Source organism: Hyperolius riggenbachi, chromosome 7, assembly GCF_040937935.1.
Source record: "Hyperolius riggenbachi isolate aHypRig1 chromosome 7, aHypRig1.pri, whole genome shotgun sequence".
In the NCBI taxonomy this organism is placed as follows: domain Eukaryota; kingdom Metazoa; phylum Chordata; class Amphibia; order Anura; family Hyperoliidae; genus Hyperolius; species Hyperolius riggenbachi.
The window spans coordinates 249,110,610-249,128,494 of NC_090652.1; the positions used below are offsets into that span (position 1 = coordinate 249,110,610).

A 17,885-nucleotide genomic window follows, 5' to 3' on the forward strand; every position below is an offset into this window, starting at 1 on the left:
AAGCAGCTTAAGCCCACCATCACAAATTTAGCTATACAGTTGTACAGAGGCGCCAGAAGAGTAAAAACAGCTATTAATAAGTTTAAAATGAAGTAGGCAGTGGTGGACTTACCCCTTCAAGTGCAGACACAAAAACATTGTTGATTTTTACAACAAAAATAGTTTATTTACATACTCCATAAGGGTGCAACGCGTTTCGCGGGTATATCCCACTTCCTCAGGCAATTCAAAGGAAGCATATAACTGTGAAACAGAGAAAACATTCAAGTTGTACACATTTTCAATATAAAAAGACTAAGTGATGTACACATTTTCAATATGAGAAGTATGAGTGGTGCAAGAGCGCCTCACATATCTAAATATATTTGTATATGAAAAGTAGTGTTAAAAATAAGAAGGAAGAAAAATATTTTTTTGCGGATTGTGGGTATATATATATATATATATATATATATATATATATATATATATATACACATACATACACACACACATATACATATGTATACACATACAATCACTTAAAGGATTATTAGGAACACCTGTTCAATCTCTCATTAATGCAATTATCTAATCAACCAATCACATGGCAGTTGCTTCAATGAATTTAGGGGTGTGGACCTGGTCAAGGCAATCTCCTGAACTCCAAACTGAATGTCAGAATGGGAAAGAAAGGTGATTTAAGCAATTTTGAGCGTGGCATGGTTTGTGGTGCCAGATGGAGTATTTCACAATCTGAGTATTTCACAGTCTGCTCAGTTACTGGGATTGTAACCACTTCAGCCGCCCAGACGTGATCCTCACGTCCTGGCGGCTGCTCTGCGCGATTGCAGGCGCTCCTACGTGTCCCCGTGCTGTCCCCTGTAGCCCTGGGATCAGTCATCGGGAACATGGTTCCCGTTCACAGATCCGTGTCCCCAGCAGAAAAATTATGCTCTCTTACCAGAGGCCGCAGTGTTTCTGCAAAAAAAAATTTCCCCATCCTCCTTGTGCTTCTCCTTGTGCTTCCGGTTAGCGAGAAGCACAACATTAAAAAAAACTCAAGGTGGCCATCTTGTGGCCAAATAGTAAAACTACATCTACAAACATTTTTGAAGGGAATTTACACAGATTTTATCATTTAAAATTAACTGTTTATTTCCCACAGCAAAATATTACCCAAATAACATTTTTTTATGGGGAAAAAAAATACAATTAAAAAAAAAAAAAAACATAGTTACCTAAGGGTCTGAATTTAAAGGGTCTGAATTTAAATATGCATGTGAAGGGGGTATACTACTTAGAATTATAAGCTTGTTAATAGTGATGGATGCAAAATGGAAAAAATGCACCTTTATTTCCAAATAAAATATTGGCGCCATACATTTTGATAGGTACAAAATTTAAATGGTGTCATAACCGAGACAAACGGCAAATAAAATACATACGTTTTAATTATGGTAACATGGATTATTTTAAAGCTATAATGGATGAAAACTAAGAAATAATGAATTTTTTCCATTTTTTTCTTATTAATCCTGTTAAAATGCATTTATAAAAAAAAATTTCTTAGCAAAATGTACCACCCAAAGAAAGCCTAATTAGCGGCGTAAAAAAAATATATAGATCAATAACTTGTGATAAGTAGTGATGACGGTATTAGTGAATGAATGGGAGGGGAAAATTGCTCTGATGCATAAGGTGAAAAATCCCTGCGGGTGGAAATGGTTAAACTTCGTTTTAAACTTTTTAATAGCTGTTTATACTCTTCTGGCGCCTCTGTACAACTGTATAGCTACCGAGTCCACCCTAGGTGGAGGGAAATTGGCCCCTTTTTCCCCGATCTACAGAGAGCGACTTCTTAATCCTGAGTGCGGACAGGTCTAATTCTCCCCACCTTCTCTTACAGTGGTTGCCTGGATGGTAACCCTGGCTTGTGAGTATTAAGTTATAAATACACTTTTACATAAACATTTCCAGTACATACTACACTATACTGGGCTCTCTGTGTCTCCATTTACACCACAAATGTAAGTATGATGCCCAGAAACCCAGAAACAGCTAAGTGGGGATGGGAACACTAAAGAAGAAAGAGGGGTAGTTAGAGCGGCCCCTTTGAACCCCCAGTTACATCTCTGATCTATAGGCGGGTCAATGTTTTCAGGAGGTGGGCACTGAGCATGGGAGACAATTGTGTGGCCACACAGTCTGTCTGACTGGGACATCCGGCGGCCCACCTGGGGTGTAAGCTAGGCCATCTTTGTGCCTGGGACAGGGGACCCTAAATCTAGGACATGTAGACTGGGATGTCAGGTCACTGTAATTAATAGCCCCCCAATTGTTTTTTTTTGTTTGTTTTGTTTTTTTACAATACAGGGTCATTAATCCTGCAACCAACCTCTAATCTGTCAGACCAGCAGCTTGGAAATCTGTCTGTTTGAGTTTGCTTGCACTCACTCAGCTCATGCACTACCACTGACCAACAGGTCCTCCACCACACATGCGGTGCATCCTGCTGCAGGTGTACACCATCCTTCCAGGCCAGTGTCTAGGTGACTCTCAGGATCCCCTAGCAGAGCATCCTTCTTCCTTCTCTTTGCTGACCCATCCCTGCAAAGGGATTGATTACCTCAACATCAGAATGAGCTGCTCAGTATAGCAGGGCCTACCACAAAAGTAATATTGGAGTGTGCTAGGTGGAGTGAGGGCCAGTGCACACCGAGAGCACTTCTGAGCGCTTTTAAAAAGGCTAGCGCTTAGAAAACGCTTGGCTAATGTATTTGACTGGGATGGATCACACCAGAGCGATGTGATTTTTTTCCCAAACGCAAACATGGATCCTGCAGCATTTTTGCTGATTTTTGAGGTGAGTCAGCCTCAATGTTAAGTATAGGAAAGTGGAAAACGCTCTGAAAAGCGCTAGAACAGAGCACTTTTTCAAGCATTTTTGTTACAGAAGCTGTTCAGTTTCAGCTCTTTTGTAACAAACAATAAAAAAACGCTACACCAAACAGCTCCAAAAATCACTAGCCATAATTAGAAAATCGCTAGTCACATGCCTAGAATTGCTCTAAAAAATCACTTCAAAAAGCGCTAAGCATTTGCGATTACGCTAGCGCTTTTTGGTGTGCACTGGCCCTTATTTCTCTTATGCAGCTATTGTATATGATTTGATTTTAAAAAATGTTGCTTTGGAAGAATAACTCTGAAATTGATTGATAAATAAATTACTTACCTATTATTCCACCTACTGAATTGACAACTTACTGTTTAAATGATATTTACTTTCCTATGTAAAGCTAAGTTCAGATTTTTAGCTTTCATTTTCACTAATCCCTGCTTCGGTGCAAGCCGATGTACTGTTCCTGAGTTTGGGGGTGTTGAACAAGGGGTGTCCACTGAACCTGGCTGCAAAGATGCACTGCAAAGATTTGCAAGAGGGAGAGAGCATACAGCTGCTTGTTTGTGTGCAATGCAGTAGCTCCAGCTCTTTACAGCACTCTCTGCCAATGGGCAAGTACTGGAAAAAGGGGAGAGGGTTGGGGTGACAAGCCTGATTGGGTCAGTAGAATGGTTAACAAGAGCCAGAGAAATGGCATTGTGAAGGCAAATCGGGCGCATGCGGCTTCTGGACAAATTGGACGCCACCGCAGACTTAAATTGAAAATATCGGTAAGCCGGCGCCAACAGGGAAATTCAGGCTCCAGGTGAATATAGTTTTTGTGTTTTTTCTCTGTTGCTAAGCCAGCAAAGCCGGTGACAAAGAGGGAATTCGGGCACCGGACAGCACCTGGTAATTTTCGTTTTTTCCTTCTTTTTTTCTTAGGGTTATTAGGGTTATGCACCACCGGGGGTAGTCTTAGAGCAAGGAACCACCAAGTGGGGTCTTAGGGTTGGGCACCACCAGGAGGTTCTTAGGGTTAGGCACTACCAGGTGGATAGGGTTAGGCATCGGAAGCGGAGGTTTCTGTGTGAGAGTAGGGCTAGGTTTAGCTATAGTAAAGTATCAGTAACAATTAACAATATTTTACTAATGAAAATTAACATTTTAAATAGTAGAGTATCAGTAAATTTACTGACTGTCACAAACCTGAATGGAGGAAAAGGGTTTGACCACAGTTTGCAGTATTACAGACACTGGAACCAGGGAATAAGGTGCAAAAAATAAAGTTTATTGCATAGCTATTATGCAGGCATACATACTGTACACACATGAGTGCAAATATGATGCAAACCCATGCACAGCACACAATATATACAAACATCCCAGGAAAGCTGTGGCAAATGTATACAACACCCTGACTATCTAACTAACTATATACAGCAAATATACACAGGATAATATATACAGTACAATCAATTGCAGTACAAAGGGATCAGGCAGAATAGCAGAGTCAGCAGGAGAGCAAGGTCAGCAACAGATTATCACAAAAGCACGGTACCAGGGATTAGGCAAAAAACAAAGTCTAGGCAGGATAACAGGTTCAGTAACAGGTAAGCAAGACAAGGTTCAAGACATGATACCAGGATATCCAGTAACTGAGACCTGGAGGCTGGAAGCACAAAGTTCTGGAAATCAACAGGAGGAAGAGGCAGATCTTAAATAGTCCAACAGGGGCATAACTAAGCCCCACCGGGCCCCCCTGCAGAATTTCTGAGCGGGCCCCCTGACCCTCCCCCCCCCCCCAACCGGCCCGCTCGGGCCGTTTTGGGGGGCTGGAGGGGTTGCAGCATGAGGGGAAAGCCATGCTGCACTTCGGCGGGGAGGGGGGGACGTTCCCCTCCCCTCCCTCACCTTTGGGCTCTCCCCTATGCACTCCCCTCCAGCTTAAATTAGCTTAAAGTCCGGGCAGCGGCGGGCAGCAGACAGATACATAACTTCCGTGCGCTCCAGCGTGCGTTCCTCTCTCTAGTCTCTGACGCAACTTCCTGTTTATATGTCCCTCCTCCCCGCCGAGTGTGGCCATGGCTTTCCCCTCATGCTGCGACCCCTCCAGCCCCCCAAAACGGCCCAGAGCCCCCCCCCCCCCCGCGGGAGCAGGGACTGCAGGCCCTATTGTTCCGTCAGTGTAGTCCATGTTATGGTGAACACATGATGCAGCTGGAAGGGATTAATTGCAATAAGAGTTCACTCGAAGCCATCCAGAGACCAGACAGGGAACTGCAAGTCCTAGCATTAACAGGTCCCCTGCTAGTGGATGATGGATGTTCAGGACAATGCAAAATGCTCAGGGACATCTGCTGGTGGAATAATGAAAGTTCATGAAAGTCCAGATCCATGCCACCACCAGCTGGCAGAAAGCGGTAAGGCCCCGTTCACACTTGCAGTTGTTTGCCAAACGGACCGGATGACCTGACCGGATCCGGATCGGAACCGTACGGTTCTGATCCGGATCCGGTCCGGATCCGGTCAGGTTGCATCAGGTGTTCATCAGGATGCGATCCGGATCCGTTTGGCAAAAGTATTGTAAAAAACAAAAAAAATGTTGGGGTCTGGGAGGTCAGCAGAAGGGGGACCTGTGGAATCAGGCCCTCTGCTGTTTAGCACTCACCTCCACCTGCGACATGCTGCCAACATCTCCGGATCCGGATCCAGCTGTGCTGCTCCACTCCAAAATGCTTGCCCATGTGTCCCCATCCAATATCGCCGCAACAATCCGCATAGGAAGTGGTGTAGAACATCCGGATTTCTCAGCCAGTGTGTTGTGCGCTCTCCGGTTCCCATTGGTTTGTATTGGCCGGATGGTGCAGTCCGGCTCCGCCCCGGATACGGCTGCCGGAGGAGCCGGATCAAAAAATAGCGCATGTTGGAACGGAGGCCGGAGTCCGGATCTGGCCCGGATCCGGTCCGGCTCCGGTCCGGCAGAACGGACGCATGTGAACGGACGCATAGGCTTTCATTGCTATGCCGTGCGTCCGTTCCGTCCGTTCTGCAAGCGGTGCGGCTCCGGTACGGCGATTCCGGACGGCCACCGCTAATGTGAACCGGGCCTAACACAACGTTCCTGACACTGACATTCTACTATCAGCACTGTTCCTACACCCAATTTTCCATGGCGCCCACAATTCAGGTACGCCTTTCTCCTTCCTACATCCCCTGCTGGATGCTGCTCTCTGCAGCCAGGTCACAATGGACAGCCCTCATTCAACACCCACTAACTCCGGACAGCCCTCGTTCAACACCCACTAACATGTGACATAGTGCAATTGAAAGCTAAGATTTTCTTCTTTCCAATGATAGATTTTGAATGGTGAACACATTTCTTTTAAACAGGGAGCAATCACATTTGGATAATATGCAAATCTTGTATGTATGGTCAGTATTGGCCACAGCTGTTCTTATAAGTAATGAAAGAGAGTTGCCTCCACTTTTGTAGACAGCTGTTAAAACCTAGTTGTTAAATTCCACTTTTTTATGGCAGACGGCATTTACACTCTGACTACTGAACATGGGATTTCCTACCAGACCTTCTGTGACATGACAACTGCTGGTGGAGGCTGGACCTTGGTGGCCAGTATCCATGAGAACAACATGTATGGGAAATGCACAGTTGGTGATCGCTGGTCCAGCCAACAAGGCAACGATGTAAACTACCCAGAAGGCGATGGTAACTGGGCAAACTATAACACGTTTGGTTCAGCAGGCGGTGCAACCAGTGATGACTACAAGGTAATAGTTACTTTTTATACAGAGGGCTGGTCCACCATTAATATAAGCCTATATTGTGTCTAGTGCAGGATGTATGTTATACCTAAGATCTAGTTTATGGTATAGATATCGAGAAGAGAGAGAAGCCACTGCTCATGCTCAGGTTACCTTTAATAAATGGTTAAACAGACATGTACATGCAGTGGGGGTGAAAGCCTGACAGCTGTTTCGCATAAGCAACGCTTCTTCAGAGGCTAAAACTGTACACACTAACCACTGCTCATCCGTGCCTAAAATAGTCTCACAACTTACCGCTGAAAAGACGTTCTCGCCTGATTAAGATCCTGCTTGGGGTACCCACTAATAGCCAATGGGCTTGATTCACAAAGCAGTGCTAACCTACTTAGCACGTCTAAAGTCTTTAGATGTGCTAACCAGGGTGCTAAGTAGGTTAGCACCGGATCTCTCAATCAGATCGTGTGCTAACTTTGTGCGCGCAAAGTCTTATGCGCGCTAAGTTCCATAGGCTTTAATGGGCACTTCGCGCGGAGCGCCCTGCGCTCTGTGCACTGCGCGCGTAAATTTTTACGCGCATAAAGTTTTGCGCGCGTAAAGTTTTAAGCGCGAAAAGCTTGTTTAGATGTGCTAAGGGGGTTTTCACAGGCGTGCTAACAGTTAGCACCGCTTTGTGAATCAAGCCCCATCTGGTGGCTAACTCCATACTTTTGTGTCCCGCCGTACTTCCTGTAAGTCCTTTGTCAATGGTCATTTAGGTAACCATTCCCAGCCAAAGCCGAGAGCCAGCAACTTATGACATCTACTCCTTAAATATTGTGATTGGTGGATGAGCGGGGTTAGAGCAGCAACAAAGTCACTTCCAGGGGCGGAGCTCACATGACAGGACACCGCGGCTGCTGGGCTGGAATTGCGAGACCGTCTTTTCATCGGTAAGTTGTGAGACTATTAAAAGGCATGGATGAGCAGTGGTTAGTGTGTAAAAATAGTAATTTCCCAGGAATAAGTGATGGGAATTTCAGACCATCCTTATTTATAAGCATAGTTTAATGCAAAAGCCAAGCAAACAGGAACATATAGGTATACTTGCAAATGTCCTCCAGTCTAGTTATCCCAGTAACTGCATGTCCAGGCCATGAATCAAAGGGGTAAATCCAGGGGAATGAGATGAAAGAAAAGAGTAACACACTAAACTGCACATTATATCCTTTGTGCATGCAGAATCCTGGCTATTATGACATCGCTGCTGATAATGTGGGTGTATGGCATGTGCCAAATAAGACTCCACTGACCACATGGAAAAAGTCTTCTTTACTACGATATCGTACAGAAAATGGCATTCTTTCTGTCCATGGAGGAAACCTCTTCACCCTTTACAAGGTAAACATTAAAAGTCAACAACTACAAGCTCTTCTATTTTATATAGCAATATTTGTAACTTCATTGCTATGTCTTTACTACTAGAACTTTTGGCTGCTGGATATCAGGGTTAAACTTTGAAAGCTAAACTCCCTTGTTCAGTAAATGCTAATTGTTGTGAACTTTATGGCCAGCAAAGTTACTAAGCAAGCAAGCAGCATATACTAAGCAATGGAACATTTGAATGAATGAATTTTAGTTACCCATTACCAGTAGAAGTTTGGGTGCCCAATAGGTGCCTACACAACTTATAATTATATAATTACTGGTTTTGCTGTGTGTGTGTGGGGGGGGAAATAGGATTACAGCGGAGAAAGGGTTGTGATTAAGATTAGGCGTATGGAAGTGTTTTTAAGGTTAGGTGTGTGGCGGATATTTCTTAAGGTTAGGCCTGTGTTTGGGGGGGGGGGGGGGAGGTTTAAAGTTAAGGTTAGGCATTGGCAGGGGGTTGGTTGGGTAAGGCATTGGTAGAGGGAGGGTTCTGTGTGAGAATAGAGTTAGGTTTAATTGTAGTAAAATATTGGTAACATTTACCAATATTTTACGATCGTTATTATCACTTAAATAGTAGAATATTGGTAAGGAAGCAGGAAAAAAGGACGTGGGCTGAGAGTGGACAATTTGGGAGCCGCCATAGATTCTAAGGCATTTATCACTAATACCGCGTCCAATGCAGACAAAAGGGATAAATATTGTTTTCAACATTACAACATTAGAGTTTTTGAAATATTATATATTATATATATAATTTTAGAAACTTGCAACGTTATAGTTTTTGTCATATTATTTTGTTTGTATGTACAGATATTATTATATCAAATACATTATCATTTCTTTGTGCTTAAGGGTGTTTGTGCAGGGGAAGGGGGGGTTAGGCACCACCAGGGGGTGGTTAGAGTTAGGTACCACAAGGGGGGTGGTTAGGGTTGGGTACCACCGTGGGGGGGGGGGGAGGGATAGGCACCACCAGAGTGGTGGTTAGGGTTAGGCACCACCGGAGGGGTGGTTAGGGTTAGGCACCACCAGGGGGGTGGTTAAGCCTCTTTTACACTTAATCAGTTGCTCTCAGTTAAAACTGAAAGAAAATTGATTTTCAAAGTAATGCCCATGTTTTCCTATGGCACAGTTCCCACTATACGGGTTTTAACTGAAAGCTTTTTCACAATGCACTGCTATGAAAAACACACATTAAGTGTAAAAGGGCCCTTAGAGGTAGGCATAGAGAAGGGACGAATATGAAATTTTAGGTTTAGGAATTTCTAATCCAAATCCCTGCAAAAGTTTGTGAATCTGACAAATCTGCGAATCTTCATAGACTTCAATGGACCGGAGAATTTTAAAACCTACATAGACTGTTTTTGGCCACAAAAGTGATGGAAAGTTATTTCTAGGAGCCTAACATGTGGATGGGGGGATCCATGGCAAAAATGCCACGCAAAGTCGTGTTTTAATTGATAAAGGGAAGAAATCACATTACATTCCTAAATTAGTGGAATAAAGTGCGTTAAAACATCCAGAGTGTGTACATGTTGATCAGGTAGTGTAAGGGCTATACCTGCTTCACACTGACAGACAAAACGCCGCAATTAACGCACCGCTGTCCGCAAACAACCGCAAAGATCTTTAGTGATTACGTCAGGTAAGCATGTCTTTGTTTTTACCAGCTGACACCTCCTGGACATAAATGTTAGTTCTCTCAGCGGCAATCGTTGTGTAGTGGCCGCCATGCTTGTGCACACAACTGTGGGAGTGCAGGCAATCGTAATTTTCCAGCCTCTATGATCAGGCTGAGGTAGTTCAAAGACAGTTAAGTGACCAAAAAAACACTGATTCTGCACTGAAGCCTTATACAGGGGGCAGTAGTGGATACTAGATGCCAGTAGTGGTGGTGAAGGATTATTGGGTTAGGGTCGGTGCACTACTAGGACCAGCAGAGCAGACCTGTCTCCAACAACACTGAGGTCTTATACAGGGGCCAGTAGTGGATAATAGATGCCAGTAGTGGTGTGAAGGATTACTGGGTTATGCTCGGTGCACTACTAGGACCAGTAGACCTGTCTCCAACAGCTAACTTGTGCACTGGCCACAGAAGAGCAATACAATAGCAAGAAAAACAATGTATCAGCCCTATGAAGGGCTTAGCTGTTCAGGACAATGTGGTAGCAGCAAGAATCTGCACTGAGGACACAGAACACAGGCCTACCTAACTCTCTCCCTGTCACAACACACTATCCCTGATATGCCTAGCAAAGAAGCCAAACACAGACTGCAAAATGTATTTCTGATAGGAGGGGAGGCAGTCCAGGGGGGAGGAATGGCTGATTGGCTGCCGTGTGCCTGCAGACTGTGAGGTGAGGGGTCAAAGTTTAGCTCAATGATGATATGTAGGGGGTGGGTCGAACACTTCATGTATTCACCTGAGGGGGGCAAACGCAAACACATTCGGTGACATTCAATTTTAAAAATGTGATACATAAATTTGGAATGACAAATATTGCAGGCCTCTCTGAGTGTTTTTTTCTGTTGGGTAGGAAGGACGATGTGGCTGTAGAGTGGAGTTTTTTGCACTACAAATTTTTCAGGCCTCTTATACAGTGGATGCAACTGAAATGTTTTACACACCATTTGACATGGCATATTTGAAATGTAAAATGTTGATGACAAACCATTTAAAAAAAAAATGTTATACATAAATTTGGAAAGACACATATTTCAGGGCTCTTTGTGGACTGACGTTCTTTTCCGTACTGCAGGAAAGATGGTGTGGCTGTAGAGTGAAGTCGTTGGCAATGTGGCACGTCCAGTTGAAATATTTGAAATGTTGAAATTTTAGTTTCAAAAACTAATACATACATTTGCAATGATTTCTGCTCTCTGCTAAAGTGACTGCAAATAACAAATTTTAGGCAGGTAACCGTGACAACCTTCTATAGACCTTTATTTGAAAAATATAGAGAATATACTGTACATGATTTTTGACATTTACTCATGAAAAAAAGATTCTGCGTAAAATACATATTTTTTCGCAAAATATTTCACCTGTGATCCACCGCAGCCATGCCACTGACTGTACACTTTATACACTTTTAAAAAAAATGTGGCCGAAGAGATGCCCTGAAGTTTTTAGAAGTTTGTCTGCCACTAAAGTCAATGGGACTAGCCAACAATTCGTTTACAAATACGAAATTGCATTGTTCAGATTGTTCAGCCATGTGTAGTGATAATTTACATGGGTGCACTGGGTGCTAGCATGGGTGTGTGTGACAGGTGTGGGAGGCAGGGAGGACAGCGGGAGCTGGTGGTATAGCGTACACATAGGACGCGCTCTAAGCTTTACTTATAGCTGAGAGCTGTGGCGGGGGTGGCGGCGGTCGGCGGAGATCTTCAATCAACTTGAAGATTGCAAGATAGAGGATCTTGGCGTGGGACCTTTTCCGAGGGTATTAGCGTGGGAACTTTTTTTTAAAGGTACAGGTAAGTATTTCTGGTTAAGATTAATAAAGGAGGGACAAGGAGTTAAAGAGGCTTGGGATCCCCTTGTCATTTAAAAAAAAAAAATTCCCACCCTCTGAACATGACAAAAAGTCAGTGGGAAATAAAAAAAAATGATGTGGGGTCTTCCCTCCTTAGCCTCTTTAATCCCTTGTCCCCCATGCATGCTGGGATAGCCAGAATGCGGAGCCCCGGCCGAATGAGTCTTCACACCCTGAGCTATAACAAGCCTGCATGGTCCAATGTATGGGGGGCTCTGGGGAGTTGGGAGGTCAAGCCTTCCCCTCTCCCCCAAGCTCTTGTCCAATCTATGGACAAGGGGCTCTTCCCGACCTCCGGTGCCCCAGGAGGAGATGGGGTGACGACTCCCTGGGGGCGTTCATGGTGGCATCTGGGAGTCCCCTTTAAGAAGGGGACCCCCAGATGCCAGCCCCCCTCCCAGGAGAAATGAGTATAGGGGTACAAAATACCCCTTACCCATTTCCACAAAGGGTTAAATAAAATAAAAAACAATGAGTAAAGTCCTTTATTGATCTTAATTAACCAGAAATACTTACCTGTATCTTAAAAAAAAAAGTTCCCACACCAATATCCTCGGAAAAGGTCCCACGCCAATATCCTCTATCTTGCGATCTTCTTTGATACATTGAGATCACATCTCCGTGCACCTGAAGCCACACATCGCCGCTCACCGTGCACAGCTTTGCTATACTAAGTATAGCAAAGTTGCATCTATCTCCGTCTCCCTTCGTGGCTTTCCGCTCTCCTCCCCGCACACTGCACCAATTGCCCCCACATAAACTGGCACCCTTGAGCACCCATAACACCTATCAGGGTGCTCCAGGGTGCCAGTGTAGGTGGGGGAGATAGGTGCAGTGTGCGGAGAGGAGAGCGGAAAGCTGCGGAGGGAGATGGAGATAGACGCAGCTCTGCTATACTTAGTATAGCAGAGCTCAATGCATCTTTGAATTTGGCTCCAAGGCTCCCCATTGGTCTATTAACAGACCATGGACCATTAACGGAGCCATATCCAAAGATGCTTTGAGCTCTGCTATACTTAGTGTAGCATAGCTGTGCTTGGTGAGCGGTCGGTGTGTGGCGTCAGGTGCGCAGAGATCTTCAATCAATGTAACAAGATCATCGCAAGATAAGGATATTGGCATGGGACCTTTTCCAAGGATATTGACGTGGGAACTTTTTTTTAAAGGTGCAGGTAAGTATTTCTGGTTAATTAAGATTAATAAATGACTTTTTTCGTTGTTTTTATTACATTTAACCCTTTGTGGAAATAGGTAAGGGGTACTTTGTACCCTATACTCATTTCGCCTGGGAGTGGGATGGGCATCTGGAGCCCCCCATACTATAGACCATGCGGGCTGGTATAGCTCAGGGTGCGAAGCCCCACTCAGCCGGGGCTCCGCATTCTAGATATCTGGGTATCCCAACCTGCATGGGGACAAGGGGTTAAAGATGCTCGGGAGGGGGGACCCCATGTCATTTTTTTGTATTTCCTACCCTCTGAACATAAAAAAAGAGAAAAAGTTTTAAAAAATAGGAAAAGATGCCAGGGATCGTTATACAGCCATATTGTGGCTGTATAGTGATCCCTGGCCAAAGCATTGCGGCTACGGAGGGGTTTCCATGGGGTCCGTCTTTTTTTGATATATGTAAATTTACACTACTGTTAGGTTTGCTATATTAACTGTCATTTACCGCGTTTAAATGTATACTTTTTACTTTTAAACTTTAAAATCAATTTTCTCAAAAACTATAAGGTCTTTAAAAAAAAATCCCCTTGTTCCCACTGTTCTTCTTAACTTAACCTACAAATTTGGTGTTTCTAGCATGTAAAGGAGCTTTGCTATTACCCGCTAAAGTCGGCAGGTTTTTAATCACGCATACCAACTCATGATTAGTGATTACATGCAGTTATTCGACTCAAAACTGCACTCGAGTTGGATATCCCTTTCTACTCATGATCGTGATCACGAATCCATTTGGAAATTGTCGGAGTCATGCTCGTGATCACTCGTATTAGTGATTGTCAGTAATCCTGCGCTTACCAGCTCAGTTGCTGTTACCTCCGCTGGCAGCGCATCTGGGGCTTCTGGTGCGGCCAGCCGCATTGGCAGGGATGATGTCAGCAGCGTGCCTGCAGGAATCCGGCCGCATCATACTCAGACTGTAAAAGAGGGTGGACGCACAGGCTGTTAGCCTCGCTACTCTTATGCTCTAAGGAAGCAGGTCAGCTGACCAGCTGTCAGCTGACACGCAGGACTCCACCTCCGGTTCCTGATTGGCCAAGCGGCTTGGGGGTGTGTTCTCCTGCTTACCCCGGCTATTTAAGCTCTGTTCTGACACTTGCTCACTGTCTGCTCTAGCTAACACTTCACAGTGAAGGCTTCAGACCTTAGTCAGTTCCTTGTGTGGCTTGAACCGGCAGGACCCCGGGGATTCCATACCAGTTAGCCTATTATTATTATTACTGATTGATATACTGTGTTTGACTTCTGCTTGATTCTCTGCCTACTCTTTGCCTATCGATTCTGTACCTTTGCCAATCTGATCTGTTGACGACCTCTGCCTGAACACTCACTTAGCTCTTGCCTGCCGATTCCGTACCTTTGCATATCTGATTGTTGCCGACCTCTGCCTGTTTACTAACTTTGTAATTGCCTGCCGATTTTGTACCGTTGGGGAACGTCTGATATTTGTCTGTCTGCTAGTGCTCACACACTAGCAGATCGTTACAGTGATCAGAGCTATCCGAGCAACCCTACCCAACTTTGCATTAACTCCGTAATTTTTTATGAGATTTTTGCCATGGATCCCCCTCTGGCATGCCTCTGTCCAGGTGTTAGACCCCTTGAAACAACTTTTTCATCACTTTTGTGGCCACTTTTGTGATCTTTTTAGGTTTTAAAATTCTCTTGTCCATTGAAGTGTATGGTAGTTTGCCAGATTCGCCTGTTCGCGAACATTTGTGGAAGTTCGCGTTCGCCGTTCGCAAACAGAAAAATCTATGTTCGTGATATCTCTAAGAGCCAGTTGCTGGACATACAAAGACACTATAATGTCAATGTACCTCTCCCTCCTGCTCTTCTTCTTCTGGCTGCTCCGTGTTGAGCTGACTAATAGAGATCAGAGGCCACCAGGGCCACTTGGTAATCACCATAATATCCTCCTATCCACCCTTTAGCAATGGTGTCCCATCCAACCACCCAACCCCATGGCAAACATGGTCTGCAGGGCCGCCATCGGGGGGACAACTAGCACTAGAGTGAGGGGCCCGGGGCCCCCAATGCACATTTCCAGATTTCTGCACAGGCCGCCTGTGAGCTGCAGGAGAGCTGAGGCGGATATCGCACAACAGCAGCAGATCAGCTGTTTTTCGGTAATCAGCTGTCTGCTCCGGCTGCCCCTGTCATTCTGCATACATGGCACTGCACAGAGAAGAGAGCGCCTTTCCCTTCCCCTCTGACATTGAGGGGTGGGGCTGAGCTAGCAGCGAGGCAGATTTAAGCCTGGGAGGAAGAAGATGGCTGAAGACAGGTAGCTATGTTGTGGAGAAGTTGCTGTGAGAAGAGACTGAAGGCAGGACGGAGCTCCGCCCCCCAAGCAGGTGATGGTCGCGCAACCTGCCCACGATCTCCTGCAGTAGCCGGCCCCAGGACGTGACACCAATTGGAGTTAGGCGGTCCTGGGGCTGCCGCCGTGGCCACGCCCATTGACATGGTAGTTAAACTGTAATTTTTTGTTTAAAAAACATTTTTCTTCTCATTTTTTAAATCGATTTTCTCAAAAACTACAAGGTCTTTTTGATAAAATTATTTTTTGACTTGTACCCACTATTCTCCTTAAAATATGTTGCAATTTGTTGCAAAAACTTTGGTGTCACTACAATGTATGGGGGCTTTGCTATTCATTGCCAAATTGCTCAGTCATTTGCTGAGCCTTGTAGTTCTACAGTATCCTGTGCTATCTTTATTACAAGCCAGCACTCTCTCTACCATAAGCAATGGATAGCTTGCAACTGTATTTATGATTGAACATACTATAGGATATTTGTCTGTGTGGGTGACACACTGCATACAGGCCAGGCCACAGTCATTGCTGGGCCTTGCAGTTCTACTATCCTCTTCTATCTATTACAAGACAGCACACTGTCTATCATAAGCTGTGCTTAGCTTGCAACTGTATTTGTGATTGATTGTACTATAGGATATCTGTGTTGGTGACACACTGCATACAGGCCAGTCATTTGCTGGGTCTTGTAGTTCTACAGTATCTTGTTCTATCTATATTACAAGCCAGCACACTATCATAAGCAGTGCATATCTTCCAACTGTATTTGTAATTGAGCATACTATAGGATATCTGTCTGTGTGGGTGACACACTGCATACAACCCACGCAGTCATTTGCTGGGCCTTGTAGTTCTACAGTATCCTGCTCTATCTTTATTACAATCCAGCACTCTGTCTACCATAAGCAATGCATAGCTTGCAACTGTATTTGCGATTGAATGTACTATAGGTTATCTCTCTGTGTCGGTGACACACTGCATACAGCCCACAGTCATTTGCTGGACCTTGTAGTTCTACAGTATCTTTTACGTCCGCCTTTTTACAACCATTGTAATATCACAACTGCATATCTGTGCGTGTGTGTGAAAGTACACAGCCCAGTGATACACACTCACAGCTGCTGTGTATTTGACACTGATTGTGTGCCTCTTTGTGATTACACACACTGTCTACCACTATTGAATATTGTTAGTACTACTGCATACCCAATATGGAAAAAATGACAGGCAGAGACAGGCCACCCCACAGGTCTTTTCAAGGTCGTGCTGGTGTGATTTTGTGCAGCCCTCCACCAATGCACAGTGTTCAGAGGGCATGTACCCCCAAAATTCTGAGGACGTAGTTGACTGTTTTACATAGCAGCACACCTCAGCTTCCGCACAGAACCATGATGTATCTTCCTCCTCCTGCTCTGATTCGGGCACCCCACAAGTACTTACCACTCAGCCGGCAGCCACCACCATTACTACTAGCACCACAGCCGCTCCACTTAAGATGTCAGAGGAGTTATTCACACATTCCTGTGATGAATTTACTGATGCACAACAATAATTGGTACAAGATGAAGGCGCAAAGGATGTGTAATGATCTGCTCTGCTGTCTGCAGTAATTTTGAGTATGGAGTCGCACTTGCTTGGCTTCCATCAATTTCAGATGGTCAGGTGTGCAGATCCAATAGTCCCGGACACCATGGGACTCAAACTGTAGCAAATGAAGAAAAAGATCCGCACCACCTTCAGAAAAGCTTAGTCTGTTTTATTGGAAAAAGACATACAAATTTAAAAATAACTTTAAGGCAGGACAGTCCACTGTTTCGGGCTCCTGCCCATCTTCATGCTGCCTAGTTCTGAAGTAACATACAAAAACACCAACATATATACAGAGAAACAACCAATCACTGAGTATATACTAATTAGAGGACCTGATGGGAAACAGCCTATTTGCACAGGAAGACAGCTGTTTGACCATTTTGTAAATCTGAGTGTGGCAGGTCCCTGGAAAAGAGACCTGTCTCCACTCTGCAAGCTGCAGAGTTGCTGTTCTGGGGAGGAATTTGCATCCAATTGTCATGCAAATTGCTTAGCTGCTTCCTCTGATGGCTTGCAGTATAAAAACCATTTCTTCCCAAAATTCCCTGCTGGTCATGATGGTTTGTTCCTGCTAACTCACCTGGAGTATCAGCCTTTGCTATTGTTTGCTAAGATTATTTTAGAGTAATTCCTTGGGACTGCACTAGGCATCCCTTCTAGCGCAGTCAGGTTGTATTATCTGTTTTGCCTTGTACTGTTTATCTGTTGCGATTGTCTTGTTGCCAGCGGCGGTCGACAGAAAATCGTTCTGTCTGTGCTCCGTCTTAGGGGTGCAAGCCAGAGCAGAGGTTGCTACTGGTTGATTCATCTGTTTGTCTGTCTGGATCGCATCCGCTCTAGCATTAGCAGCGGTGGTTCCTTCTGTGCTCTGTCTGGGAGTGTAGGCCAGAGCTGCGGTTGCTGCTGGCTACTCCTTCTCTCTGTCTTGTCTGGTACGAACGCTTGCTGTAGGCTCGGTGAGGTACCGTTTAGCAAGCGTTCGCGTTCTCTATTTCGTGTTTGTGTTACATTGGTTAGTTAGGGTTGCACGCTTATCACTGTGCGCCTAACGTGGGGTGATCGTGTTTTTAACGCGTTCGCTGTTGCAAATGAGTTTGGAGTTCGCGTTTAGCTAGCATTTGTTATTTTCTTTGATGTTCTGATCATTGCTATTTGC

General features: G+C 44.7%; 1 protein-coding gene across 1 annotated transcript in view; it reads left to right on the top strand.

Annotated features, from left to right (window-relative positions):
- LOC137526156 (intelectin-1a-like) overlaps positions 1-17,885 on the top strand; it is a 52,555-nt gene that overhangs the window by 22,364 nt on the left and 12,306 nt on the right. The window contains exons 3-4 of the mRNA XM_068247376.1: positions 6,402-6,649; positions 7,865-8,023. Coding sequence (XP_068103477.1) covers positions 6,402-6,649; positions 7,865-8,023 — 407 coding nt within the window. The remainder of the gene's footprint in view (positions 1-6,401; positions 6,650-7,864; positions 8,024-17,885) is intronic.